This window comes from Penicillium chermesinum (genome assembly GCF_028974085.1).
Source record: "Penicillium chermesinum strain IBT 19713 chromosome Unknown utg000009l:1.0-952002.0:1.0-954369.0, whole genome shotgun sequence".
Lineage (NCBI taxonomy): Eukaryota > Fungi > Ascomycota > Eurotiomycetes > Eurotiales > Aspergillaceae > Penicillium > Penicillium chermesinum.
In genome coordinates, this window is record NW_026695319.1 from 861,207 (window position 1) to 888,171 (window position 26,965).

Here is a 26,965-nt window from a genome sequence, read left to right on the forward strand (position 1 = left end):
AAGCACAAAACCGTAAGAGATGCCAGCTGGGCAAACATAAGACAAGGAAATTCATAAACCTCGGTCAACAATAGGGCCCGGTCAACGCGAGGGAAAAAAGAAACATTCAATGAAGGCATGAAGACCGATCGGGCTGAGGTATCATAAAATGCGTCTAGCGCTTGAAGAAGCCACCAAGCTGGTCGGAGAAGCCACCGCTGCTAGAGGGAGCACCGGGGGGGACCGTATCCGGGAGGACCCTCGGGCTGGTGGTGCTTGTGCTTCTTGATCTGATCCTCGGCGATGCTACCAATGATGGCGCCACCGATTGTGCCAAGGAAGCCGTGGTTGGCCTTGTGGCCCATGAAGCCACCGGCGGCACCGCCGGCAAGAGCACCGGCAAGACCACGCTCACCCTCCTGGGCCTCACCGGGAGCACCTTCCTGTTGTTGCTGCTCATAGCTATGACAAAGTCAGTTTGTTATTCGGAAGTGAGATCGGAGGACACAGGGCGCGGGGTCCACATACCCTTGGCGGGAGTCTTGGCCGTACTGCTGCTGAGCACCGTACTGCTGGTTCTGGTCGTAGGGCTGCTGCTGCTGGTAGCCGCCGCCGTACGGTTGTTGCTGGTTGTACTGGTCGTAGCCTTGCTGAGGGGGATAGCCCTGCTGGCCGTAACCTTGCTGCTGAGGGTAACCCTGGCCGTAGCCACCCTGCTGCTGGTAACCTTGGCCGTAGCCGCCCTGCTGGTTGTACTCGTAGCCGGACATGGTTGGAGATGTGAAAGACGTGTGAAAGAAACGAAGAAACTTGAAGTTGTTGGAGGCTTGGGGATGAGGGAGGTGATGAGATGATGAGACAAGGAAAGGAGGGGCAGAGAGGGCGCACTTTATATAAGATAGCGGACCACAGGGCTGACCCCCACATGTGCCGCGCGATTTTACGAACCCAGGAACCCAGCCCTGTCACGCTCTTACATCGTGGCTGCGTATTCCAGGGCCAAGATTGGGGCCTAGAGACGGGTTTGTTTAGCGGCTAATGCAGGCACCGCCACAGCTCGCCATCGCCTTGTTCTTGCTCATTTGTGGCGATGCACGTCTGAGCCTTCCTGTCCACTCTACAGAATCCGTCCACCCTTCCCCCTGGGGCAGTGCATGCCGGAAGCCGGCAGTGGAGCTTCTAAAGCGTTCTTTAGGGATTCCATGGCCCTCGGATGCTTCCGCATACTGCAAACAAGAATAGAAACATACCATACGTACAGCCGTATGTACATGTACGTATTTACAATCGAATCTCTTTCCGAATTCTGGTTGCCTAACTAAGCCACCCCCCGCCCCAAACTGTGGCTGTTCCCTTCTTCAGATTCTTTGACTCGAGGCCTCTGGGGGAACGAGAGAGTTGGGGCGAGTGCAACAGCCAGCGTCCATGCCTACTTGGGTATTCCGAACGACGCGGTATGATACCGGGCCCCGGGTACTTCGTTCACCCTTCATCTTGGGGAAGTTATCAGTTCGCTCTCCTATGGCCGCACAGCCACACACACCTTCCGGCCGTTTATCGCCAATGCATGGCACTCGTGCGATATCGCTCCAGATGACAAGATGTGCATGACAGGATCTGCACAACACACCCGATTGGTGCGAGCATCAATCATCAGACCGGTTTCCTTGGGCCATGCCAGCCCTACGCAGTAGAGAGCTAAGAAGACATGATGTCAGCAGTTTCACCTCCTTCCAGAGCGATCCCTTTTACTAGCCAACGAAAGATCAGTTGAGGACGATCCTGACGTCTGCTCCGCAGGGTGGGGTCTGTCTGCGGCGTTCGGACTGCTCGGCCTAAACCCCCGGTCATTCAGCGCTACGGCTCTGAGATATTCTAGTTACACCATGAAAAGCGACAACGCCATTCTCCCAACAATTCCCTTTTCTACCACGATAGAATTGAGCTGAATGGGACATTATAGCGAAACGGCGATCACACATCGTTGATCTATCCGCTCTTGGTCATGCCTCATGGCTTCACGAAGAGAAATCTTACCCTTCCGTCTCAAAAGAAGTCTTGCGACCGGAGACAACCACTCTGCAACAAGTCCAGTCCAACATCTACAGTGCATCCACTTGGAACGCAACTTCTTCTTCCGCGTAAACAAACAGATGCTGATTTCTCCGTTACTTCTTCACCAGCGCCTAGAAGATGCGAGTGGGCTCCGCGCCCCACTCCCAAGACCTGCGTAGCCCAATCTCAGTCCATACGCCTCGACCTCAAACCACGCGCCCGGTCTCACGTGGTCGTAAGAGTTTTCATAAAGCCGGGCCACTCGGCGACGCACAAGAAAAACTCAGAACTAGGCTCCCGGTTATTCAGGTGGGAAGGAGAGAGACGGGCCCTGCTAGGAGTCGTGCCGTGGGTGAAATCAAAGCTATCGTCTCGTGCATCTAGTCTTCGAAGTTCTCCACGATCAACAGGGGCTTCGGCAAGACCCATGAGGGCTGCATGGGACTGGTGTCTTTTGCGATCACTTGTGCCTTGGGCGATTTCCTAACAAATGTTTAACAGCCGTCTATATCGGAAGTCTAATTTACCTACTCCGCGATGTCCAGAGCCTAGACGCCTAATCAGATCAGAAATTTTTCCGCGGTTCTCCACAGGGACCTTGTGGAGCGGGCGGCGCATCAGCATGAACCATCTGGGAGTATATTAGTCACGGCAGGGGTAGATTGAATGGGCTACTCCCAGCATGTGTTCTGCCTGGATCAGTGCGTTACAGGTCAAGGATTGTGCAAGAATCATTGGCATGGCATAATTTTCTGAGTGGAAAGTAGTGTGGCTTACCAGGTCCGTCCTGTGCTACTCTTCCTCGCCATTCGGCATCTTTCAACTGGTCCGCGGTCAGTACTGATGCTGGCAACTTGAATATGAGGCTCTCCCGAAGGCACAGCATCCAGATACACTCCCTATTAATATCAGCAGTTCGCTCCGTAACTGGGCCCAAATAGGGCGTTATCGCGCCGTCCCGAGCTCTTGCTGTGTTATCGTCGCCCATTTGCATACTAATACTCGAAAACACTGGACGATAAAGAGGCGATATCGGACAACTCGTTTCTCGGATTCCTTTAAGGTCATTCCCAATGGTCCATCAGCATCCAATTTCCCTAGCTGAGCGACAAACATACCCTGAACTTATGCCCCGATGTGACAGAAACCCAACTGGCATCGAGCTCGGGAACCAACCCCGGCACCGGTCGCTGTGTTGGTGCAGCTTCGGCGTTCAGCAGCGGCATCATAGGCTCCCGACGTATCTTATAGGAGCTCTAGGGCTATATGCAAGTAGTTGCATACAAAGTCGAAATTTGAACTTGTGCTGTGAATCTTTTCATCTCCAAATCCCTCAAACACGGCAGGCAGACTCAGATCATGTACACAATATGCTCCTGGCCTGGGTTTTGAATACTATAGTAATCAAGTCAACGCGGCCCAGTTAAAAGATCCAGATGGGTTCCGATCGACTGGGGCTTGTCTGTCTGGCTGTTTCACCCACAACGGCTAAATTGAGGCCATTCTACATTCCGGGTGGCACGGTTTTTCTATGGGGTAGATCTGGGAAGGCAACGTTCCCAAGGTCTACTTAATATGTTATCATCTAACCCAGCTCTTGGCCGGAAACACAAGTCATCAGCATCGAAATAGGTGCATACGGAGTATCGGGATGCTCTCTATATATCACTCGCAGGACCGACAGCCGGCCCTTTTGGTAACCTATATAGAGAGAACACCCTCTATCGGACTATTTCAATATAATCCTATATGGAAGCCGAGCAATCTGATTATCGTAGGAGATCCCAACCTAACCGTGTCATGATCGGAAGAATCGCGGTACGTATTTATAGAAGAAGCGCCCAAAACAACGGACCAGGCACTTGTTGGTCGAGACGTCGGTAGTGCTTTTTCGTTTGCGAGGGGCTGAGTGTTGTCGAATCATATAACAGTAGGCAGTAAGAGGTGAGGTATCTACCAAAGTGTCTTGGCTGGGAGAGACAACCTGAGGACATGGCGTACGGGGGGGGGGAAGAGAGGGACCCTAGATAAGCAGGACCAGGATGACTAGTTTGCCTGTGATGGTAAGGGACGTGGCACATAGAATCAAGCCAACTCAGGTGGGGCCATTTCCGAAAATGGCTCTCATTTTGGCCTCTCTCGGTTTCATAAATGAGCAGGCAGCCGAAGACCTTGCCCTTCAGTTCATGCACAGGCTTAGTGATCCAAGCCAAAAAGAAAAGAAAACCGAAAACACCAGGGACAAGAAAATTGGCCTGACGGGGAACGGTAGGCGCGGCCGCCCATGTATTCTGCGGCCAGGGTCGGAATCTACAAATCATTCCGAAGCACAGTAGAGCTAAGGTGGCCCCTCAACCTGAATGCAAAAAAATAACACTCGACGATTCGACCGCTGATGGATCAGTAGTCGGACCGTACCGTGGAAATCACCCGGTCATCTATGAACACGCATGGCATGACCTGTAGATCAGCGACATGTTTCGCAGGAATCATGGTCTGGGTACTAGCCAGACTTTAGCTTCTTCGGAAGAGAGTAAAGCACGATCAGGAATGCTACGTTGTGATCAAGGAAACTGGTCTGCAGTTTCTTGCTTGTTATACACTGTGGATCTACTAACTCACCTGCAGGGACAGTGGATCTCTTGGTCCGAGTGGACCCAACTATCGTACGTCGCGTATTGTTTTACGGCCATTTTCGCCATAAATCTCAGGGTCGGGCTATCGCCATTTCCGGAGAGCCTGCTATGGATTCTGAAAGAAAAGCTGCAGATAGTGCGAGTGACTGGGAAACTCCAATTCAAATACCAATGCCAACTTGAACGTGCAACATAGCGATGCCTTCTTTGCAAATAGATATAATAGAACAGGTACTATACATCGGCTCCGAACCCCCTAAACCGTAAACCCTTGCTCATGGCTACTCGGTATGTGCAGCAGATGAGAAAATATGTACTCTCATTAACCGTCCAATGGGCTTTGGCAAGTGAACGAGGTAGTCACCGCCGTCGCGTACGCCGTTTTCAAACTCGTGATAGCAGAGTAAGCACCCAGTCCCGCAAGAGCCAAAGCCCCGAGGAAGTAAAGGACGTTGAACACGAATAAGAACATTCGCTTCATGCCCATCTTCGTCAAAGCACGAGCGAAGCGCTTGACGCCACCGTCGTGGCGTACGGTTACGCCGGTAGAAGGGTCGAATCCCTCTCCGTCCGCAAGAGAGTACTTCTTGAGCCAGAAGAGACAGGCGAGCATGGGAGGAAAGGTGTAGGTGAACTGCAGAATACAGAATGCGGCGACCACGGAGGTCAGACCGGAAAAGCTGGGGATAGCGGCAGCGATGATAAAGGCAATAGCCCAGTAGATCGGGATCAAAGCAACCCAGATGAACTTGCCGGTCTTGGTGGTCAAGGGGGGGCAGCGGAAGAGGTCCACCAGGATGTTGCTGTAGATGACTGCGGGAGACGTTAGCTTGGCACATTTCACCGGGCAGAAACTAAAATCGCAGGAACATACCCTTCACACCGATGTTCCCGTATAACCCAGCCGCGATCACAGCAGAAACCATGGCAAACACGTTACCGGCAGTCTGAACGCTGTATTTACTGATGCCGAGGTACGAAGGGTTGATGGTGTACTGGCCCTGGTAGCCGTACATGAACAGGCCGTAGAGCATGTAGAGGAAGTAGATGAAAGCCTGCGCAGCCCACATGCCAGTCAAGAAGTCCTTCGGACGCTTCATCTCAGCCATGAACTCGGGAAAGACCATCGCACCACCATAGGCAAACACCGCCTGCATGGCTCCCGTGAGAGAGGCAACAAAGTCGCTCGGATCCGGAAGTCCACCAGAGGTCATGACGGGAAGATACGATCCGTCGGCCAAGGGGTCCACCAGGGTTGCGGTTTTGTTGTTAAATCCACTGGGGATACCTGCACCCGCAGCCTGGCTGGCACCCGCGTAGTTGGGAGGGGAGTGGGCAGCACCGCCCATCGTGATGAACATGCAAATCAAGTTCAGCCATACAGCCGCGTTAGCGAGCCATCCAAACTTTTGCAGAGTTCGGACCTGGCCGAGGACGAAACCGACAATGGCCCAGATCAAGCAGCAAACGATGAAGCAGAGCTTGAACTTGGTGGCTTGCGACAGAGCCTCGCCGTTGGAGATGACGATCAGACCGACGTTGAGGATCAACTGGATGCTTTGCAGGATGTTGAACAGGTAACGAAGCCAAGGGCCATACAAACGGAAGCCCATATCACCGAAGCTGCGCAGGGGGAACTGGTATGAGTCCAACCCGAGGAAGGTGTCCCAGAGTAAGTATCCCGAATATCCAGCAAGACCGGCGAACACAGTAAACAGGGCAATCCCCGGTCCCCAGCCCATCGAGGAAAATGAATACGGCAGACCGAACGGACCCAGGATATCCGTCGTGATGAGGTAGAAGATCGCTCCCCGGGATGCGGTGCGCAGGGCCCGCGATGCATTCGTCCACTCTGCCTCCGTGATGGTTGCGCGGGTAGATGGGTCATTGGTGTTGATGGCCGAGGCATCGACAGTGACGTCTTCCGCTGTCGGCTGCACACCCCCATCACCCTTCGGGGGAAGATGATCGACAGAATGCCGGTTTCCGGGCTCGTGACATTATCTTCTTCGGCGCGGGTGAGTTGCGCATAGTGGTAGTACTCCTCGAAAGTCACACTGGAATCGTGGAGATCGCGGTGATGCGGGAGAATCCCTGTGGAGGCGATTTTAGGCGACCCCACAGAGATGGGACTCACATCCTGCGTCTTCTCGTCGACTTCGACTTTCTCTGGTTGCGACATGGTCTGGACAAAGGATACGGACTCTACCAGGAGGAAGGGGAAAAAAAAAAAGTCGCCCAATACAGGAAGATCGCATGCGACCGGCGTTTTCATCTTATACGGATCAAGTGGGACTAAACCATGTCTGGTCGGGGACGAGGAGGCAAGTTCCTTTGGCCAATTGGGCTCCCCGTTCGGTTCTCCGCACCACGGACTGCGACGGGTGACCGATAAGACATGAGACCGTGGGATGCAAGCGGCATTGGGGGAGTTGATTCCGGATCGGCCTCTCCATTGGATCTCGTTCTCCCAGTGCAGATGAAAACCTTTCGACTTCCATAGGCAACCCCAGGACAGTGCCCAGAAAGCCAAGTCAGCTTAAGCCTTGGAGTAGCCAGCTTCGGCACTCTAGGGGATTGTCAATGGACGTTGTGGACGGAGGGCGGGGTCCTGAGTGGAGAGGGTTACATCTAAAAACCCGTGGCGTGCGCCATGTGGGGAGCCTCTGTCGAATCAAGCGGCCGTGGAATGCGCAGGACGGTCCGTAGAAGCCATCAGCCCACGGTTCAGCAGCTGCTGAGATGAATCATCACAGAATAAGCGGTATCAGCCGACGCCACAGTCCGACGGCGTGGTGCTTATCCTCGAGGGCTTACGGAAGCGACGCGTCCCATGCCCAGGTGGACTGAAGGCTCTGCACTGTCCGGGGCTCGGGGGGGGCTCGGGCAGTGGGCCAGTAGGCTTGATCAGCCCGAATGTTGGGCGACATGAAAAGCTCCAGTTTTCACGCCCACGAGTCTGCGAAGGAAAGAACAGGCAAAAAAGCGGTCGGATCCGACTTGAGCCCGGGTGTCGCGGCAGCTCATCTCACGCGCGAATTGCGACAGCAAAACACCCACCGATCACAGCGACAGCAAAACACCCACCGATCACAGCGACAGGGAAAACAACTCCTCTCGTGCACTCCTGAGCCCGAGGGAAAGAGACTAGGGGGACGCCATAGCTCGGGAGCCCGGTTGGCACGCCGGTGCCCTCGTAACCAATTGTTTTGGGAGGCCTAAAGCTTGATACGAAGATCGGACAGCCGGCGCGTGTGCTGAATGTATGTAACCGTGCCGCCTGGTGCCCCAGTGCCCCGGTGGAGCTGGTGCGGCTGACAGGGAGCCTCCGCTCCTCGAGGGGCCCAACGCGATAACATTTCGTACGTAGATGGTCTGACGAGGTGACCGGTAACGTCGAAACAGGTCCAAGATAGAAAGACACCGTATGACCCTGTTCACTGTAGTTCCTTTGCCCGCGATGAAAAGTTCAGGCCAAGCGTCTCGTTTACTCATACGACCTCGCACATGATCGGCCTTGATCTACAGGGTCTTGCATGCCCGGCTGGATCGATCCTTTGATAAGAGCTACTTGCGACAAAACTCCAATTGGCTCCTGGAGAGGCTGATAAGAGATGCAACGTGTCATGCACAACCCGGGCGGGTGATTGGTGGCAAATGAGCCAGCACAGTCATGACCGTCTATCCCGAATCATGATTTCTATCGAGTGGCAGATTTCCTCGATCTTCCATTCTCCACGTATCTGTGCGCCCCTGCAGCTTCTGGATATCACCCCCTGGGCCAATGGGTTGACCAGGACTATAGCAGATTCTATGCTGGCTTCCAATGACGCTGATCACGAACATAGCTCCAGTATCCCCTCCCCCCCCTCCCAAACTCCAAAGCCGGGTTGGCCACTGCTTGAAATATCTAGGGAGCCGCCGGTCATGGTTGGGCCCCCTCTGGCGACGCCGATTTCTGCTTTTCGTCGTCTCGTGAAGAAAGCTCGCCCGCTTTCAACGGCGGAGATCCTGAGACTGATTGGGCCCTTGGTTGCGAAGAGTCTTGAGGACTCGTCGGAGAGCGGTCTCTATGAGAACCACTCACTACTTCGCCGGGGAATGGCTTTCGAGCCCATACTCGTCGACTGCGCTTATGATCAGTTCTCACCGCTAGGAGCGCCCCGAAGCGGGTGACTCACGCTTTGTGGTATGCATGATAATTGGCATTGTTGATCTCATTGCGCACTTTAGCGCAATACACGTAAACGGCTTCTTTGGTCCATGGCTTTGGCGCGCCGTGCTTGGTGAGAAGCCACATGACCCATCCTTCCATCCCAGACATCCATTGGTCATAATTGAGTCTCCCCGCCTCCTTGAGTCTGGGATCCTTGGGCCATGGTCCAATGGGCATTTTATAGACCTTTTCATGCACGTCCACGAATCCCGATGCTCGGATACTTGAGGCCATGGTGAATATGACATCGCAGGAGCGACCGGCGCGCTCGCCGCATTCTTTGATCACCGTGCCCCAAGATGCTAGTGCGCTGTCCGCCGGCAAAGTGTCGTCGTCACTTTCAACGAAGGGCCCCACTTCCATCTGCTCGATCCACCCTCCTGGTTGGAGTTTGCTAGCAACTGGTCAGGACACAATTCACCACGCCTCCGAACAAGGATGGCATACTCATAGCATTGCTGATAAACCTTGGTCCACTCGGCCGGATCGAACGATCCAAGCAAGCTTCTCATATGAATCAGGTCAAACTTTTCACGCCATGTCCATTCCTCCAGAATGTCATCGACCTCTAGTATGCAGTTTGGAGGTGTCCAGTCGACCGGAGGTGGGTAAAGGTCCACTCCTCGGACCGTGCCTATCTACCCATCAGCGCCAATGAGGAGAGAGGAGCCCACTTGATACGCACCATTGGGGAACCTATCGGCCACGTCACTTGCCCATATATCAGCGGTAGGGTTATTCACGTGCATTGGGCTTCCACTTACAGAGCCCACGTCCCCTTTCCCCGTCCCGATATCCAGAATCCGAATCCGGGCTTCTCGGTTGCGGCCCACCGGGGATCGAAGAGGGGGTTTTCTTTGTGGCTGTTCAGGATGAGATCAACGACATGTCTGGGCCTCTATTAGCCGGGCCCAATTGCATAGAATGCATGGGGTGATACCCTGCTTCATAGCTTTCGAATTGCAGTTCATCGGATGGGATGAAGTATGGGTGTCGCCGGAAAGCTTGATATCTAGACTCTAAGCACTCTTCGTTGATGAAGGCAGCGTCTTGTCTTACCTTCGGCCATTCTCCACGAGGCCTCGATAAACGGTTGACTGGATCGACGCCGTTTCTTGACTGAGAATCCTTAGAACGGGTGATTATCTGCCAGGGATCGACAGGGCACGTACTATTCCCATTCCTCGTCTGGGCTGAACGCACTGTCGGTTTCGTACAACTCGGGAGCCTACTCATGTCAGCGAGCTACTGGAGGCTATAGAGTTGACACAATATACCACTGCAGTCTGGTCTTCTGCCATGCTGGCGACGTCCGCAAGGGCCCAGGCGGGCTCGATATGCCACTTGAGATTGCAGCGAGAAGGCCGGTCGACAAGAATTTAGAACGGCAATGGTTACTGTCGCTCATAGTTATTTTTGGCTGACGCTACCAGGGGCAATTGACTATCAAAACAGCCGGAGCACCCTGCTGTTTCCCCTCCCCTGGGTTTGACAGATCTCCATTCTAGACCCGGCAGGGGGGTTGGCTTCGGGGTTTAAGTACTGCGCGACGGAACGCCCGCCAAGGATGAACAGAGCCCAGGTTGATCCAGGTTACCGGAGAGTCGGGATGGAAGGTTGCAGAGCCCAGAGGACTGGAGCTGCACGACGGAAAGAAGGGTTTGAGTAGCGCACCCGGGGCCATTCTCCACCCAGTCGCGTGGAGTCTGGCCGAGACAATCACTTCGTCACCGCGCGACCCGGCGGTTTGGTTCGGCCCCAAAAGTTCGTACATGGCCACTCCGTATTGAAATTAAGAGATCTTGCATCAGGGAGTAGAACGCCTATAGGAAAGACGAACTGGTTTCCATGCAAACAATTCCGAAACAGAGCCACAAAGCTTAAATAGTGCCTTCACGTTGGGAGAACTGGACAGAATCTGTTGAATCATCTACCATTCTCCATGTACTATGAGAATTGTCCGATGGCAACTTGAACGCGAGGCTCCCCACAGGTCAGGCAGAAGAGTGGGATCCGAGTAGTCATGTTGAAAGCATCCTTTGGTCGACTTTGAGCATCACAATTTGGCAGTCCAGATCATGGCTGCTGCCATGTTCAAGTTCGATAGAGTCGGGGCCAGGCAGGGGCTCAACCGCTGAATGGATGGAAATTACCAGAATATGAAGCGATGGGAAGTTAGATCGACCCTCGTACGCCTAAACAACGATAGATGGACACCAATCTTATCTTCCTTCCGTCCCAGCGGCAATCTGCGTTTGCTGGCGCTTGGACATTTCGCTACATGCACCGTATCGCATCTGGGCGAGCCTCCCCTCATTTGGGGTCTTCCTTTCCCAGTTCTAGTCCTCCCGACATTACGCGACACCAACGCTCGGGCAGCTGCGCAGGCTGACATGCATCGGGGATGAAAAGGCTACCTGGCGGGGCCAACAATTCCATGGAATCCCTCCATGGGCGAGGTCCCAGCCAACCGGGGAGGTTGGTCGCAGGAATCGTCCCCCCCCCCGCCGCCTGATAGACGCGACGATCAACGGGATTGTTGGAGTGTCTCACCCGGCACCCTGGTTAATCCAGAGAACTGGGTCGCCAACGCAGTGTATGTACTCATGTGGTATAGCCTACCTGCATGATCAACCCGGACCCCATTAGCACCATTTGGCACTCCTGGCTGACTCTTCTCCAATGAACCTCGATTCTACCGGCGCCTTCGGCGGATACCTAAGCATGTACGGATACTCCGTAGTTACCAACCAGCCATCATGCATGACCATTCTAGGCTTCGCCCGCCGATCGTGCAATCACAGTCTTCGTATGCAGCGTCTTCAGGGGTCTGCGTCTTATTTCTGATGACGATTGCAGGGATAAAATCCGGGAGATAGTTCCCAATTTCTTTCGCGCAAAGAGCACCGGGGATGGTGTGAGGGGTCTGAAATAGGCTCTTAGTAGTTTATCCCCCACACGCTCCCCAATTGGGGGTGACCAAGCATTGGCACGCACGCCAGGGCGACATCTCTCAAGGCCGCCTCCCTGAAATTTGACTAATCAACCTCTGCGTTCAAGCCTGAGGCAGCAGTCAGCTCCAGTAATTTAGTCATCATATGGTCGCTAACTTGGAATTACCTGAGCAGGGCTGGGGACCATATGATGACTAAATCACTTAGAAATATGCACAGCGAACTCGACAGGTGATCGATCTTTCAGAGCCAGCTACTCCACGATCCATGATCGCAGCGTTACCAATCCTGCTGCTCGTCTCCGACCGTGTAGTGAAGGACTTGGAAACCAAACGAGTCAGCAATGCATCAGCTAGAAAAGCGGGTCTGTCACCCTTTGATTGGCTGAGGACCAGAAATGCTCCACCGCGGAATGATCGATAATGCTGCCATAAGAGATCCATAATTGCCTACGGGGCCTTTCTACGACTATCTAGATTTCCATTGGGGAGACTATATAAAGCCATATTTCCCGTTGATCGCCCAGGAACCACTTCTTAAAAATAGCATTGATTGAGATCTTCCGATCAAATATCGCCTAAAAACACAACCGAGACCACATCCAAAGCAATGACCAGCACACTTGCTCATGCCAAGATCGTCCTCCGACGCTCCAGCGAGCGCGGATACGCCGAGCACGGCGGCTGGCTCAAAACCTTCCACACCTTCAGCTTTGCAGGGTATTGGGACCACCGGTTCATGAGCTTCGGGAGTCTGCGAGTCCTCAATGAAGACCGCGTCTCCGCCCGCAATGGCTTCCCAACACACCCCCACCGCGATGCCGAGATCTTTAGCTACATTCTCAGCGGCGAGCTCACGCACCGTGACAGTATGATCAAGAAGGGCGCAGAGGGCGCGCAGGGGAAACAGTTCTACCGCATGCACCGCGGAGATGTGCAATTCACCACCGGCGGCACTGGTGAGCCTTTCCTTTCCCTGATTGGGCGGAACAGAGTACTAAAGATGATTTCCCAGGTATCGCACACTCGGAGCAGAACGAGTCCGACAAGCCGGTTCATTTCCTTCAGATCTGGGCTCTGCCCTGGAAGAATGGCCTGAAGCCGCAGTATCACACCAAGAGTTTTGCCGAGAGGAGAAGCGCAAGGCGTTTGTACCGATCTTGTCACCGCTTGCGGCGGGGCCGGAGGCTACGCCGGCGGAGGAGGATGCTGCTGTCCCTAAGATCCCTGACACGATCCCTATCCATGCGGACTTTGTCATGGGGGCGGGTATCATTGCCCCTAACGAGACGTTCAAGTGGAACGTGGGCGCGGGAGACGTGGTCGAGTCGAAGAAAAAGCGCAATGTCTACATCCACCTGCCAATGACAAAGCAAGGCAAATCGAAGGTCAAACTCAATGGCCGGGAGGAAGCTGTTTTGGAAGAGGGGGACGGTGCTTTTGTTACCCTTGTCAATGCGGGTGATTTGCTCCAGGTGGAGAGTGTTGGTGAAGCGGAAGCAGAGGTCATTGTCCTGGATAGCAACTGATCTGCTGCTGAATCCATGATTTTATGTAATTTTAAGAGGCACGAGATTATGAATTTTAAGATTGATTCTTGAGTCTATCGTACCGCCAACCCCGGTCTTCGTTGTAGTTTTACGGAAGCATGTAGCCTGGTAGCCGGTGGCCGGCATGTGAGCCTACTGGGACAGCTGTTGTTCATTCCATCGCTTGTACAGCATATCAAAAATCTGGAGATCGTACTTGGCGTCTTCGACGGTCGACTTGATCCCTGCTCCGTTGGCGAATGCATTATAGACCTCCTGCAGCTCGGTAGTATAGGTGTCCTCGTACGAGGCCAACATGGATCGGTGCTGAACCTCGCCTTGCTCGTTGACTTCATCGACATCGACATAGATCGGAAGGCCCTTCACATAGGGGCTTTGGTACTGTAGACCCTGTTAGCCACGCCTTCAATACTTCCTCGACCGTAAGCTTACCTTGATGGTGACCCGCTTCTTCTCGCCGTACACGGCAAGGTGGGCATCAAAGACAGGCACCTCGTCGATGCCGCTCTCATACGTAACCGAATACTTTGAGCCGTCCTTGTTGCGATAATCAAGAATTGCACTGTAAAAAGGCTCGTTGGCGGAGACACCGACAACCCTCTCCGGGAACCCGAGCGCCTCGCGCATGAGAGAAATATCATGCGAACCTAAGCTACCAAGGAAGCGACAGAACTTTCTCCTGTCGTCCGTGATTTCCTGGTCCGGGAAAGCCTCCGCAAAGAGAGTCTCGAGACGGTTGTTGCGCTCTTCGGCAGAGGCCTGCGGATAATCGTTGTGACGGACCGGGAATGTGCCGCTCTGGCTCACAAAGTTGAAATTGGGACCACTGAAGTCACGTACTCGGGCGTACAGGATCTTTGGGATCGAGGCCACTTCTAGATTAAACGACTTCAAGAAGCTTGCGGCATATCGACGCATGTATCCGACGAAAACCCGAGCGCCGCTGGCCGCCTCTTGGGCTTGGATGATCGCCTCTATCGAGGGAATGGAGAGAGACACCGGCTTCTCGATGAAGACGTTCTTTCCTGCCTTGAGTGCGGCACAGGCTAGGTCGGCGTGACTGTCATCTGAAGTGAGGATGAAGACCACATCGACGTTGGGGTTGTCGATGACTTCCTGCGGCGTGGTGGTGCGGTGGGATATATTGAATTTCTGGGCGCAATGGTCGACTGTCTTTGGCGACAAATCACAGATCGACTCGATCTTGAATAGATGGGATAGAAGTAGCAGACAAGGGCCATGGCACACTTGGAAGACCTCCTATTTCAGTCTGTCAATAGCTGGCCTGGTCAATCTGGTGTTCGCAGCGGCAAATGACGTACCCCCGCGCCGATAATGCCCAATTTCAATATGCGAGACATGCCGTGGGATTCAATGAGATACTGCTTGAAGTGCAAGTCCGATGCAATTGCCCTTGATTCGCGTCTTCGGGAGATTGGGTGCACTCGCTACCTACCAGATCTCATTCAGGGAAACATTACGTCGGTCGGAGCTTAACCGCTCTGAAATTGTTCTGCGGGGCTACCCCCACCTGGAACAGGGAAGCACGACGACATAAAGACATGGCAGATTCACCCAAAAGACTTGATGAGGGGGTGCTAGCTTCTTCTCGTACATCCCGGCTTACTTCTTCGCCGTATCCAATCACGAAGTCTACGAAGCTGCTCTTCGCCTTTCCAAGCTGTAGCACTGCCAAGCTCGAGCACTGCCTATACCTCCAAATTGATCTTCTCCAAGAGAGTAAGTAGCCTTGTCCCACAAAGGCTTCCAGCTAATCTGGTGAGACCACCCGGTGGTAAGCTCGTTACCGGAATTCCAGATGGCCTGCGCAAACTATGCGGGAGCTCCCAGGGATTGGGCGGCCGTAACATTGTTGAGATAAAAGCGGAACCTAGGCGTCATCCACAAGATCTCGGACGTGGAGCCTCACGTCAGTGCATTCGGTGTCTCACTCCAAGATATTGGATGGGCCAATCCAAAGTAATATCCTTTTCCCATGGGGTATCGGATTGTTAAAATTTTGTCGATAATTGCCCCATACAGAGCGGTACTATGGAAGACATGGTCGGACCAAACGTACTGTGAACACGGACAAACTCTTGTTAGTCCACTAATCCATCGATGCGGCGTGTCACCAGCGTACGTTCCTTCCGGAAACCTGTGCGCTGTTCTATCAGTCATACGGGCCTTGACGTAGACTGGCAGCACAACGGAGAGCGAAGTCCAAGTCCCACTGCCCTTGCCCTTGCCATCGGAAAGGATCAGACATGGGGCTGATGGTTCTTTATTGCAAGACTCGGAAAGGAGAGAAGGAACCAACGATGAAACTCTTCACCCCTTTCCCCTCAGTATGTTGGAGTATGTTGGGTGATAGATACGTCAGACACGACCACCGTTCAAGACTACGGCTCATGGTGCGGCCCCTGGATTCCTCACGAAGATATCCCATCCCGCAGCATTCTTGCCAGCCACGCACCAACACGTGTGACTCTGTGTCATTCCACATTTTCTCTCCTATTTGACGAGGGCAGGGAAACCCCCCCTCCCACCAAGAGCCCGTTAGACCTCTTGGAAGATGCTATTCCCAACCGCGATTCGGCGGGTTCAAATTCCATTTCTGAGAACAAGCATATGATCCGAGGCGATTCGCCATGAGCTAGCCGTAGTAGTGCCCAGTCGCATATGATGGTCCCAGGTTATACTAGTGTGGTTGGCCACAAGCTGTTGGTTTTCCCGGGCCAGTATGTTCAATTCATAGCCTACTGGTACTCGTCTGGACGAGACAGTCTGGAATCACTAGTGTTCAAGAGGCCAAAGCCTCTATCAGGCCATACGAAGCACGGGGTATAATAGCCGGGCACAATAGACTATCAACCTTCAAGCATGTTTAGAGTTTGCACATTTCTCCTGTCACAACAATTTTCCGAATGCGGCGAAAGCCGTCGTCCATTTCTAGTCCGTTTTCAGCGTCCCTAGGCAATCTCCCCGCCGCAGATTCGATGGGACCCGTAGACTATAGCCCTTTCAGCTAAACAGACTGCCAAATGGAATGTTTTGTTCTGGGAGTGGCGTCCATTACAGCGTATTAAAACTCCGTCTGGCCCCGAGTAGCGAGAACCAGGTCAAGTTTACTCTTCACCTCCTCACCCTATACTACAGCCAGGATTCCTCAGGGAAAAGACTAGGCTTTCTCCACTCCTCTTCTCAAGCAGCCAACTTGGAAATCCCTTCCAGAATGCATGTCATCAGCACCGTCCCATTTGCTGCCACTCTACTCTCCGGCCTAGCCGCTGCCGCTCCCCAGGCTCCTCAAGGCTATCAGGGTGGCTGGGTCCCTACAGCCTCTATCCAACTCTCCAACGAAGAATCCGGTACCAACTCCAATGCCGTGATTCCTGTCGATGGCGTCTATCGCCCCGTCCAAGAGCTTTGGGGCAACACCCCCTCGCCAAAGACGGCCTCGTTTTCGCAACCAGTGCCCAGTTGACGGCCTTCGAACCACACGTCACCTGCTCTTTCAGCAAGGATCCTCACACGCACCTGGACTTGAGCAGTGACAGAACCTATGCTGTCTTCGGCGGACCCGTGGTGGATCTCTGCACCGCCTACGTTGCGTGCGACTGGGCACGCTGGTAGACCAGACTACCCGGATGCGCGATCATCTGTGATGGAAGGCCCCGATATGTTTCTTCATGTGGTCTATGACATTTCCACTTGAAGAGAAAAGTGCCAGTGGAGCTTCTATGCTCCCCGTAGAAAATAATTAATGCATCGAATTGGTGATCCATGACCACTTTTCTATGGGCCTCTGGGGATTCCACGGCTCTAATCGAGAGAACAAAGTAGCCATACTAAGCAGGATGTGGGAAGCAAGACCGATAACCATAGATCCTCAAGCCCACGATTCTTTGTTCGGAATGCCTCGCGGCGTATTTCTGTCGAGATCCGTTGGATTTTATCAGACACATGCAGAGACGTCCTTGATCGAAAATCTCAATTCTGTTCCAGGTTCGATTGACCAAGCGTTGACAACCCGCTTTACTTTCCCTATCCAAAACTACTTCAGGTGAATATTCCGAGCTCACCTAGGCGTCGAGTGGGCTTGAATAAAGGTGCTAATGGCATTCGCAGACTTGAGAAGGCTCTAAAATAGGATGGCGGCTAATGTCAGTGGGGACGAGCAATGTCCCAGGGTTCCCACTACCAGGGCGAACGAAGAAGAAACCGATAGTTTTAGGGGTGTTGATACGAGGACACTAAGTCCTGCGCGGGGCTCCGTAGACTCGGTGTTCAGTATCTCAGTTTCTATCTTACTTTCCCTTTCTTATGCTGCCGCACATCTCCTGGGCTTATATAGAGTGGGCTGTGTATTGACAATCTAGATCCTCCTGAAAACCTGCCATGAATAGATCATATACCCGTATGTACATCACTATATCGCTTCTTCATCTATGGCGACTTTGGTAAAATGTTAATCCGTTGATATCACCTTCATTGACGCCAATCTGGACGCCCTTGTTATTATTCCCAAAGTGAATATGTTGCTGTTCAACCTGCACTGTTTGGGCGATCCGCGTCTCCGCTTCCACTTTCTGCACCGGAACTCGATAAAGCAGGTCTTTAGCGTATGCGGCGGCCGCCATGGCCGCATACCCCTGCCAGACCTTGTTCTTGTGTGAGTCCGAGTAGTCGCAGATGCCACGGATCACGAGGCAGGGAAAGCTATTCATCAGCCCCGCGGCTTCCATCTCGAAACAGAGGACATCTTTTCGCTGTGCCAGCTCGTCGCGAATGAGAGCATCCTTCATGAGCTCGTTGCCGGAGGCGATCAGGCCATAGTGGATAGCAGGGTTATCATCCTCTTCGGTGCGGACGGGCCGCTGGATCAGGGTGGTGGGATCGTCTCCACAGGCTGAAGAGCAGGACGCGTCGTCGTCTTGGTGGACGAAAGCGGACTTGTAAAGCCGGTCAGTGCTAGCGTCAGGGCGCTTGTATTTACTCCTCATTTTGGGACCTTTGGTCTGCAGCACTTTGCTTATCGCGCCCTCGATGTCGTGGCCTTCTTCTTCATAGAGAGCCGCCAGTCCTTGGACAGCCGCGCGTAAAAACGCCGGGGGTTCGTTGAGAAAGCTTGTATTTTGAAACCCTTGGCCCTGAATCGCCTTCCCAAAGTCATACTGGAAGACGCCACCTTGTCCGCTCCCGGGGATACTGACGACAATGTCCCCGAGGCGAATATCATGCTTCTTGCTGGGGACACCACCCCCGATGCCGACCATCAAGCCGATCCGCAGATTCGGGAAATCGCGAAGCATGTCTTTAGCTACGGTCGCGGCGGACGTGGTCCCGTAAGAGCCCATGGGGAGGACAGACATGACCACATTGTGCTTGCCGATTCTGCCCAGCGTATAGTCATTCTCGCTTCCTGGCAAACCGTCTGGTGGCGCATGTTTCTCATCGAGAAAGGCCTGGCCGGCAACGTATTCGGTCAAGACGGCACAGATCCAGCCGACAGTATACTTCTTCGGATCAGACATTGTAAGATCGTGCGATATTTTCACTGGCCATGAGTCCTAGCACCACGTTGGTCGTTGACTTAAAGAACTAGCAGCGAGGGTGGCTGTGTGCCCGCGAGGCTTCTAGGTGCTAACCATGCCCACCGCGCCCCCGCTGCCTTGCGAATTCGCCTTGGGCCTTTGTCGGGTCTTGTAATGCATTACATGCTGTCAGTACTTGGCTGTAACGCCTGGTCCAATCATACCTGCGGAAAGCGGGGAGCTAATGCAGAGAGGAAGGGGGATTTGGCCTGATAGAGACTAGTTTTCTTACGTGGCTGCTCACTCCGCAACTGAATGTCAGCACTTGAAATTGAAATATCTGCATGGCTGGCATCGGAGGTTCAAGCTGTCAAAGCGGGATTCTCAAGTCGGTGGATCGGTTCATTCCCTCCAAAGCTCTCGTCTCCCTCCAAAGCTCTCGTCTCCGCAAATCAGAATTGGATATTGTAAGCTACCCGCGCGGACCTTCATGGTAACCTCGGAATTCCTATGGTCCAGATGCCTATTCGTCAGATCACTGGTAGGATATATCTTCCGTGGGCCCGTGATTGGACTTCCATTTTGTCCGATTGAGGTTTGAAGCCGCAGGGCCCAAGTTTTGGTAAACAGTTTTCTTCAGGGGAAACGTGAAGCCCTATGCCCCTGGGCATTTGCTTGCCAAAACCCTGGCTGCATGCGTAGTTCACGAACTCGGGCCAGTTCAAGCTAGTCTTGGACTGGGCGCTTCGAAGGCAGAAGGCTTGGGAGCTTGGAAGGTCAAAGCATCTTGGAGGCCTAGACACATTCTACCCCTGGACAAAACTTAGCCGAGCCGCAACTGCGAGGACCACCCGCATCTTCTCTATCAAGTGACTTCGAGGGAACTAGCGGTTTGAGAAAAGAGCATCTTGAGGCTTTCCCATCTCGCATCTGAGAGGGAGATATGACCCCTTAAGACAAGGGGGGGCACGGAGACGACCCAAAATAGCACTGGAGGGGTCCGAAGTAGGTGGCTATTGCGACTCTCATCCATGGAACGCTTGTAAATAGTTGAGCCTCGAAAATGAAGTGACCCTCTGACCGGCCACACATGTCGCCCCCTCGACCCGCCGCGGTGGATAGTCATGATGCACCGGGTCTTAACTGCCGGCAACCCATCGCAACCACTTCGTGGCCCACGCTCCGCTCTGAGGAGACCGAGGAGGCCCACGAATCATGCCCAGGACGAACCCTGCGAAGTGGAACCCCGTGGGTTCCCAATCGTCCTGCATGCCATCCGATGGCTGAAACTCGATCTAGAGGAACCGCTCGAGTCAGATCGCAAGCTACCATTGGCCACCCCTTTGGACGACGGGGCCTCCCCCCGATCTCATTTCAGCTAGTGGCTGCTCCGTCGATCACGTTTGAGCCACAGCTTTGACTCCGGCAGGTGGAGGCCTACTTCCAGCCGATGTGGCAAGCTGATAATCCCGACCTGCAATCCCTCCCGAGGATCGCAATCGATGAGGTTTGGTCCGTCATCCTTGGCTGCAGATCCTCATTGACTGTCCTCGGGTTGCTGCTGCTCTGTCTAGAGCTGCGGAGAAGGACCCTGTCTAGAAAGCGCAAAGGGCCACGTCACCTTCTCAAGGCTGGACATCGATAAGGCACCCCGATGATATGGTCTGTGCCAAAGTCGCGTTCAGAGGGCGGCAGTCCATAATAATCAAAAACTCGCTCTCGTTTCCGATAATGCTAGCGTCTACGCCACTCAATTCCTTCTTTACGAGACGTTTTCCTATCCCAACGCGGGGTGCCGGATGTCTCATACGCTCAGACATCGGGTTGGACTTCATACAGGAGCCGCAGACCACAAACACCGGATGTCGCCAATGTCAGCAGGGTCACCAGACTGAAACATGCTAGCGCGACTTCATCCTCGAACATGGGGTCGGAGACACTCGTCCCAGGGACTTCCCCTCGAGCTACGGACTGTCATGGGGACTTCTAATGAGGGGCTTGACCAGGTAAGAAAGAATCACCAGCAGACGATGCGTAAAAAGGGGTAAAGGGCCCCATTGGGCCCCACCGCACTAGACCTCCCGGGGCTTAGCGGCTGCAGCTTCTGAACCGCGCCCGAGAAACCCACACCACCGCAGGTTCATCCTGTGTTGGCTGCCCGGACAGCATCTAGCAGGTATGATCTTGTATAGTAAACCTAGCCTGTTGACATGTCACCTCCGGGGAGGTGACCCCCTAGCCGACGATAACCAGGGGAACGACATCACTGGCGGCTAGGATAATCGCGCAAATGGCTTAGTGGTGCTTAGTCCCGCGGGTCCTGTACGGGTTGGGCGTAGTTTATGGAGGATTGTTTTAGTGGCCCTCAAAAGTGGCTCTCCTGGTCCAACCCCTGAACCGCCCCTGTCAGTTCTCCGCCCTGCAGCAACACATGCCTGATGTGGGGGTTGATCGACTGCATTTTCCATTACGCCTTTTCGAGCGTTGGACCCAACTGCCGACAGCCCTCCCCCTCCCCTGTCCTTCCAGAAGTCCTGTCCTTTGCCCTCTATCCGAAACCAGCTGCATCTCCTTTGGAATTCGACGATCTTCGCAGGGGACGAACGACCCGTCTTTTTTTCCTCCGACTCGCAGCCCCCCCTACATTCTTTTCGATCCCCGCCTCTCATTTACCGTTTTACACCTGATTGCGATTTTCAAATTGACGTGAAGCGCCTCCCATGCCAGGCGTGTCACTTCAGCATGAGCGTTGTTGCCAGTAGACCCGAGAATCCTGCGGTGCCGTACGTCCAGGATGGAAATTGCAAGGAATGGAACGTGCAACCGACCTCACGAACTTCGTCCGTCTCCTCTTACAAAACAAACTACACGACCTCGACCGCCCCGACAGTTTACTCTAACTATCCGCCGTCATCACCCACGCTGACCAGCTCCTCGCGCCAATACGACTCGGTGGGCTCCATTGAGAAGGTCGTAGAGCCGATTCAACGGCGCATCCCGCAGGAAGTGTATGATACAATCTTGGAAAGTTTGGATCATTTACACAAGGACCCGCATCAGACGGGGTGTACGACCTGCTTCCAACGCGACTTGCATGCGTTATCATTGACCTGCCGATCATGGGAGAAGGCGATTCGAGGACGACTGTAAGTAACGTGGCGCCCACGGTGGAACCGCCAGACAGGCACTGACAGGTCATGTCTCTCCAGGTATAACTCAATCCATATAGTCGGGAACGACTCGCCAGCTCAGTTGAAGAAGTATCGCATGAAACGGGGCAGCCGTTTGAAGCTGCTGCGACGTACTCTCCGCGAGCGAAAGTTGCTGGCCAACCTCGTCCGCGAACTGCGCGTCCCCCAAATGGACCTGCTTTTCACGGCCCCCAAGCAGAGCACGGTATGGGAGGAGTATCGCGATCTGGTCGCGTCGGTAGTGATGGTGTGCCCCAATCTCGAGCGACTACACGGCCTGACGATTCCCTACCACCACAAATTTGACCGCTTAACCCACGCTTTATCTACGCGCCGACGGTTAAAGGAGCATACTTGGGTATTAGGCGAGGCGACCGAAGTGACGGAGATGTCGCCGCGTGGTGACTCCTGCCCAGGGAGTCTGGGACCGTCCCAGATGTTTGAATTCTTAGACTATCATGCGTCGTGGTCGAACTTGGAAACCCTCATGCTGTATGGTCTGAGCGGGAACGGCGCGCTAGAACCAAGCATTTTCCTCCGAATTTTCGACGTTTTACCTGCCTTGCAAAACCTGTGCATCTCCTCCTTCAACGAAGATGCTTTCGCCGACAGCACACTGCTTTGTCTTCCCCCACTGAAATCTTTACGCCTGGAGAATTTGTCGGGTGTCAGCGAGACAGGGCTCATTCAGTATACTTCTCGGCCCGAGTCGCAGTCACTCCGGTCATTTACTCTGGTGGAGCAGCACATCACGTCTCTACTGGTCATCTCCAAGGTTCTGTCCTCGTTAAGGCAGCTTGAGCGATTTAAATTCATCCAAGCGGGTGTCTGCGCAACCATGCCCGAGAACGACATTGTCTTCCAACCTATCCTTGCCTCATCGAGCCTCCAGTACCTTCACTGGGACGTGGCTTGCCCCGATCCCGGCACGGCCCTCACCCAACTTGACAGCCTCCCCTTCCAGCACTGCCCCAAGCCATCGACGACGTCGAATTTCCACCTTGCGCAAAGTATACTCGCCGGCGGATTTCCTAAACTCGCAACCCTCCGCGCGCCGAACGATGTCGAGCCCCCTGGTGCTCTGCAGGCAGTTTGCCAACCCATCGTCAATGGCCAAGCCCTCCTACGACCGGATCGATACAGTCTGCCCCGCAGCTCTCACGGCTCTGTCAATACGCGGCCCCTTGCTTTGCCTGCCGGGAGCAACCTGACCTCGTCTCGCATCCGTGCGCAAACCTTTATCGATATGGCCGTTAAGGATCCCGAAGCCGGCATGCGGGTCCTTATCCAGGATTACTCGGATGAATTTGTCCCTGACAATGCCCAGGATGCCTCTTCCTACGGAGAGCCGGAGCAGGAGATGGATGACTACGGCATTTGGGCCGCCGTGGAGCGATATAAAAACACCCCTCCGGATTCGGAGCACGAAGGTCCAAGAACCATCTATGACTTCCGGATGCCCGGATTTATGGGCCGTTCTGGCTGCTTGGATCCACTGACGGGGGCTTTGATCCCGAAGTTCCTTCTCCGTCCTGATATTCCCGGGCAGGACTCGGAGGGTGGGGTGATCGGGTGGAAGCAACTCCTTGCATCGAACCAATCACTTTCTTACGCCGCAGGGGTAGGGGTTCATTGCTTCGACAACAAGAGCACGGCAAGCCCTCCACCCCTGGAAGAACTGGGCTCGCCGACTTCAACTACCACCTCACGGTTCGGCTGGAGCAGTCTCGCCGGCAGGTCAACAAGCACGCCGTCGACTCCCACCACGCCCCTTACCTCCTTGAGCAATTTATCGAGCTCTGCATTGCCTTGGGACAAGGACACTTGCACCGGCTCCTGGAATCACAAAACAGGGCGCGACTGGTGGTTCCACATGGAGCGTGATCGCCCCGGAAATTCAGAACTCATCAACGTCCAACAACTCTTCTAATACCCTCTCTCCCTTAACCTTTTTCTTTGTCTCATCTCGCTTCGTACGCCATATACCCCGCATCTGGTCGAATTCTTTGTGACGGTGCTCTTTGCTTTCAGTGTTTCGATTTCTACATTCCTTGCGCTCAGCGGGTTGCAAACTGGCGCGTTCTTGGTCCTGTCATTTACTCTATCGTTGCACGTTGATTTTTTTTGTTCATATGGATTTACATTGGAGCCCTGGTCTCTCTATGCACATGGTCTGGCGCCTTGGTATATGGTAGCATTCGTGATTTCTTTGTCATTGGTCTGACTCAGACTTGCCCTCATTTGTATCATACTACTGCCATGTTGTATATTACCGCTAGTATAAACATTAATCATAAGTGTATATTTGAGATGCATGCCTCATATCCCGCGAGCAGCTTGAGTCATTGCTACTGTCGATGAACCACAATCTATACGGGTTCCTTCTATCAACATAGTTGACTAGATCTGTTTATCGCATGAGTCATCCGGTGTTTCATCGGCCCGATAAGCGAAAAGGGAGCTGATAAGCCTCCCCGCCGTGAAAAATACCTCCCACTTCCCCGCCATTGCCAGCCTCAGTGCTTGTCGAATTGAGCAGTCATGGATCCAGGAAGGCCAGTCGACCTGCCCGAGCGGCTGAAGGAGCCCACGCCAGCCGTCGAGGACCCGTCCAAGCAGGACAACCAGCCGAAAAAAGACAAGAAGGAGAAGAAAGAGAAGAAGCCCAAGCCTCCTAAGGAATCCAAGCCCAAGCCACCAAAGGTCCCGAAGCCGGCGAAGGAACCTGTTGCTCCTCGTGACCCCGAGGCGATGTTCAAGCAAGGCTTCCTCAATGAGGTGTATAACGAGCGCCCGATCTCCGAAACGCACCCCAAGATCCGCACGCGGTTCCCGCCTGAGCCGTACGTTCCATCCTTCGCATTCCTCGACCGATGCTGACCGGAGCTAGGAACGGATACCTTCATATCGGACACGCTCGTGCGATTGCCGTGAACTTTGGTTTCGCCCGGTACCATGGGGGCGAAACTATTCTGCGTTTCGACGATACGAACCCCGCCGGCGAAGAGGATCGGTAAGATCAGTAGAACATTGCTCAGGTGGACAGCAATCTAATGACTTTCTAGCTACTATCAAAGCATTCGGGATATCGTCCACTGGCTCGGGTTCAAGGTAAATTCTCTTCCGTCGATCAGTGCGGAATTTCTCTTTCATGTCTAACCTATATATGGTAGCCCGTTCGCGAAACCACCGCCAGCGAAAACTTCGACCGCTTGTACGAACTGTCCGAGGAACTGATTCGCCGCGACGGCGCATACATCTGCCACTGCACCCAAGCGGAGGTTAAGCTCCAGCGTGGTATGTCGGAGGATGGCAAGGTTGGCGGCCCCCGGTTCGCATGCGCTCATCGCACACGGCCAATCGAGGAATCACTGGCCGAGTTCCGTGCGATGAAGGCGGGTAAATACAAAGCTGGCGAGGCAGCTCTCCGGATGAAACAGGACCTCCAGGACCCGAGAGCGCAGATGTGGGATCTTTTCGCCTGGCGTATTCCAGAAGGCGAGGTTAAGCACTTGCATCAGCCTGACTATATGATGTTCCCAACCTACGATCTTGCTCATGGTAAGTGTCCCAACATATATCTCGAGCTCCCACTCAGTTCCTGACTCGACTAGGCCTCTGTGATAGCATTGAGGGAATTACACACTCGCTTTGCACGACCGAATTCGAGCTGTCGCGTGTTTCTTACGAGTGGTTGAACGACAAACTTGACGTCTACCGACCCATGCAACGCGAGTACGGCCGTTTGAACATTTCCGGTACCGTTCTGAGCAAGCGCAAGATCATCAAACTCGTCAAGGACGGCTACGTGCGCGACTGGGACGACTGCAGACTATACACGTTGATCGCTTTAAGACGCCGCGGCATTCCCCCCGGAGCCATCCTCTCCTTCGTCAACGACCTCGGCTTGACCAAGGCCCAAAGCGTGATCAGCATTGCCCGTCTCGACCAGGCCATCAGACAGTTCCTTGAAACCACCGTGCCCCGCCTCATGGTCGTTATGGAGCCATTGAAGGTCATAATCGAGAACCTGGACGACGACTACGAGGAGATCGTCGAGGTCCCATTCAGTAAAGACCCAGCCTTCGGTACCAACAAGGTCCCTTTCACCAAGACCGTGTACATCGAACAATCCGATTTCCGCGAAGTAGACGACCCGGACTACTTCCGTCTCGCCCAGGCAAGACAGTCGGACTCATGAAAGTCCCATTCCCCATCACCGCCACATCCTTCGAGAAGGACCCCGCCACCGGCACCGTCACTCTTGTGCGCGCCCGCTACGAAAAGCCGGCCGAAGGCGAGGCCCCCAAGAAGCAAAAGGTGACTTACATCCACTGGGTCGGCGAGTCGGCCAAGCAAAACAGCCCCATCAAGGCTGAGATCCGCGCCTTCAACCCGCTCTTCAAGTCCGAGGACCCTAACTCTCATCCCGAGGGTTTCTTGGCCGATATCAACCCTGATTCCGAGCAGATTTACCCCAATGCCATGGTGGACATCGGATACCACCATGTCCGGGGCACTGCGCCGTGGCCGAAGGAGGAGTCGGAGGCAGGTGATATCAATGCTAATCAGCACTCCGTCCGTTTCCAGGGTATGCGGATGGCTTACTTTGCTGTGGATCGGGAGACTACCGCTGACAAGCTCATTCTCAACCGCATTGTAACTTTGAAGGATCCTGGAAAGAACTAGGCAGTGGGCAGAGTAAGGTTGTGGATTGCGTGGGAGTTGCATGTGTGTTATGGTACTGGCCATGCTGTTGTTAGCCTTAATTTTGGAATTGGGAAAGTCAACCCATACTGCATTTACGTTTCTATTCGATGGAGAATTGGCTAGGGCTAGAAGCAAGGT

The 26,965-nt window shown here is 53.8% G+C and overlaps 10 protein-coding genes across 10 annotated transcripts; 4 read left to right on the forward strand and 6 right to left on the reverse strand.

Moving 5' to 3' along the window:
* Positions 1-200: 200 nt before the first annotated feature.
* On the reverse strand, positions 201-749 carry hel10 (putative high expression lethality protein Hel10; the record flags this gene model as incomplete). Its single annotated transcript, XM_058480080.1, has 2 exons — positions 201-441; positions 508-749. 2 exons carry the CDS (start codon positions 747-749, stop codon positions 201-203), a joined length of 483 nt encoding a protein of 160 aa, XP_058325603.1.
* A 1,510-nt stretch (positions 750-2,259) lies between these two features.
* Positions 2,260-3,263, reverse strand: N7468_010786 (uncharacterized protein; the record flags this gene model as incomplete). The annotated part of the gene is made up of 4 exons (XM_058480081.1): positions 3,153-3,263; positions 2,812-2,933; positions 2,566-2,665; positions 2,260-2,517 (listed from the first exon to the last, which is right to left on the reverse strand). Exons 3-4 carry the CDS (start codon positions 2,656-2,658, stop codon positions 2,260-2,262), a joined length of 351 nt encoding a protein of 116 aa, XP_058325604.1. The 5' UTR covers positions 2,659-2,665; positions 2,812-2,933; positions 3,153-3,263.
* A 1,729-nt stretch (positions 3,264-4,992) lies between these two features.
* N7468_010787 (putative amino acid transporter) lies at positions 4,993-6,852 on the reverse strand (the record flags this gene model as incomplete). Its single annotated transcript, XM_058480082.1, has 3 exons — positions 4,993-5,483; positions 5,545-6,622; positions 6,670-6,852. 3 exons carry the CDS (start codon positions 6,850-6,852, stop codon positions 4,993-4,995), a joined length of 1,752 nt encoding a protein of 583 aa, XP_058325605.1.
* A 1,743-nt stretch (positions 6,853-8,595) lies between these two features.
* N7468_010788 (uncharacterized protein) lies at positions 8,596-10,067 on the reverse strand (the record flags this gene model as incomplete). Its single annotated transcript, XM_058480083.1, has 7 exons — positions 8,596-8,797; positions 8,852-9,280; positions 9,334-9,520; positions 9,572-9,597; positions 9,651-9,776; positions 9,827-10,014; positions 10,059-10,067. 7 exons carry the CDS (start codon positions 10,065-10,067, stop codon positions 8,596-8,598), a joined length of 1,167 nt encoding a protein of 388 aa, XP_058325606.1.
* Positions 10,068-12,449: 2,382 nt separating this feature from the next.
* Positions 12,450-13,368, forward strand: N7468_010789 (uncharacterized protein; the record flags this gene model as incomplete). Its single annotated transcript, XM_058480084.1, has 2 exons — positions 12,450-12,879; positions 12,929-13,368. 2 exons carry the CDS (start codon positions 12,450-12,452, stop codon positions 13,366-13,368), a joined length of 870 nt encoding a protein of 289 aa, XP_058325607.1.
* A 153-nt stretch (positions 13,369-13,521) lies between these two features.
* N7468_010790 (Gfo/Idh/MocA family protein) lies at positions 13,522-14,750 on the reverse strand (the record flags this gene model as incomplete). The annotated part of the gene is made up of 3 exons (XM_058480085.1): positions 13,522-13,770; positions 13,822-14,649; positions 14,712-14,750. The coding sequence occupies 3 exons, from the start codon at positions 14,748-14,750 to the stop codon at positions 13,522-13,524; spliced, it is 1,116 nt and encodes a 371-aa protein (XP_058325608.1).
* A 1,874-nt stretch (positions 14,751-16,624) lies between these two features.
* N7468_010791 (uncharacterized protein) lies at positions 16,625-17,025 on the forward strand (the record flags this gene model as incomplete). The annotated part of the gene is made up of 2 exons (XM_058480086.1): positions 16,625-16,851; positions 16,911-17,025. 2 exons carry the CDS (start codon positions 16,625-16,627, stop codon positions 17,023-17,025), a joined length of 342 nt encoding a protein of 113 aa, XP_058325609.1.
* An 809-nt stretch (positions 17,026-17,834) lies between these two features.
* Positions 17,835-18,926, reverse strand: N7468_010792 (5'-methylthioadenosine/S-adenosylhomocysteine nucleosidase family protein; the record flags this gene model as incomplete). The annotated part of the gene is made up of 1 exon (XM_058480087.1): positions 17,835-18,926. One exon carries the CDS (start codon positions 18,924-18,926, stop codon positions 17,835-17,837), a length of 1,092 nt encoding a protein of 363 aa, XP_058325610.1.
* Positions 18,927-21,668: 2,742 nt separating this feature from the next.
* N7468_010793 (uncharacterized protein) lies at positions 21,669-24,047 on the forward strand (the record flags this gene model as incomplete). The annotated part of the gene is made up of 2 exons (XM_058480088.1): positions 21,669-22,072; positions 22,136-24,047. 2 exons carry the CDS (start codon positions 21,669-21,671, stop codon positions 24,045-24,047), a joined length of 2,316 nt encoding a protein of 771 aa, XP_058325611.1.
* A 611-nt stretch (positions 24,048-24,658) lies between these two features.
* Positions 24,659-26,806, forward strand: N7468_010794 (glutamine--tRNA ligase; the record flags this gene model as incomplete). Its single annotated transcript, XM_058480089.1, has 6 exons — positions 24,659-24,960; positions 25,008-25,130; positions 25,183-25,228; positions 25,291-25,678; positions 25,732-26,297; positions 26,354-26,806. 6 exons carry the CDS (start codon positions 24,659-24,661, stop codon positions 26,804-26,806), a joined length of 1,878 nt encoding a protein of 625 aa, XP_058325612.1.
* Positions 26,807-26,965: the final 159 nt, after the last annotated feature.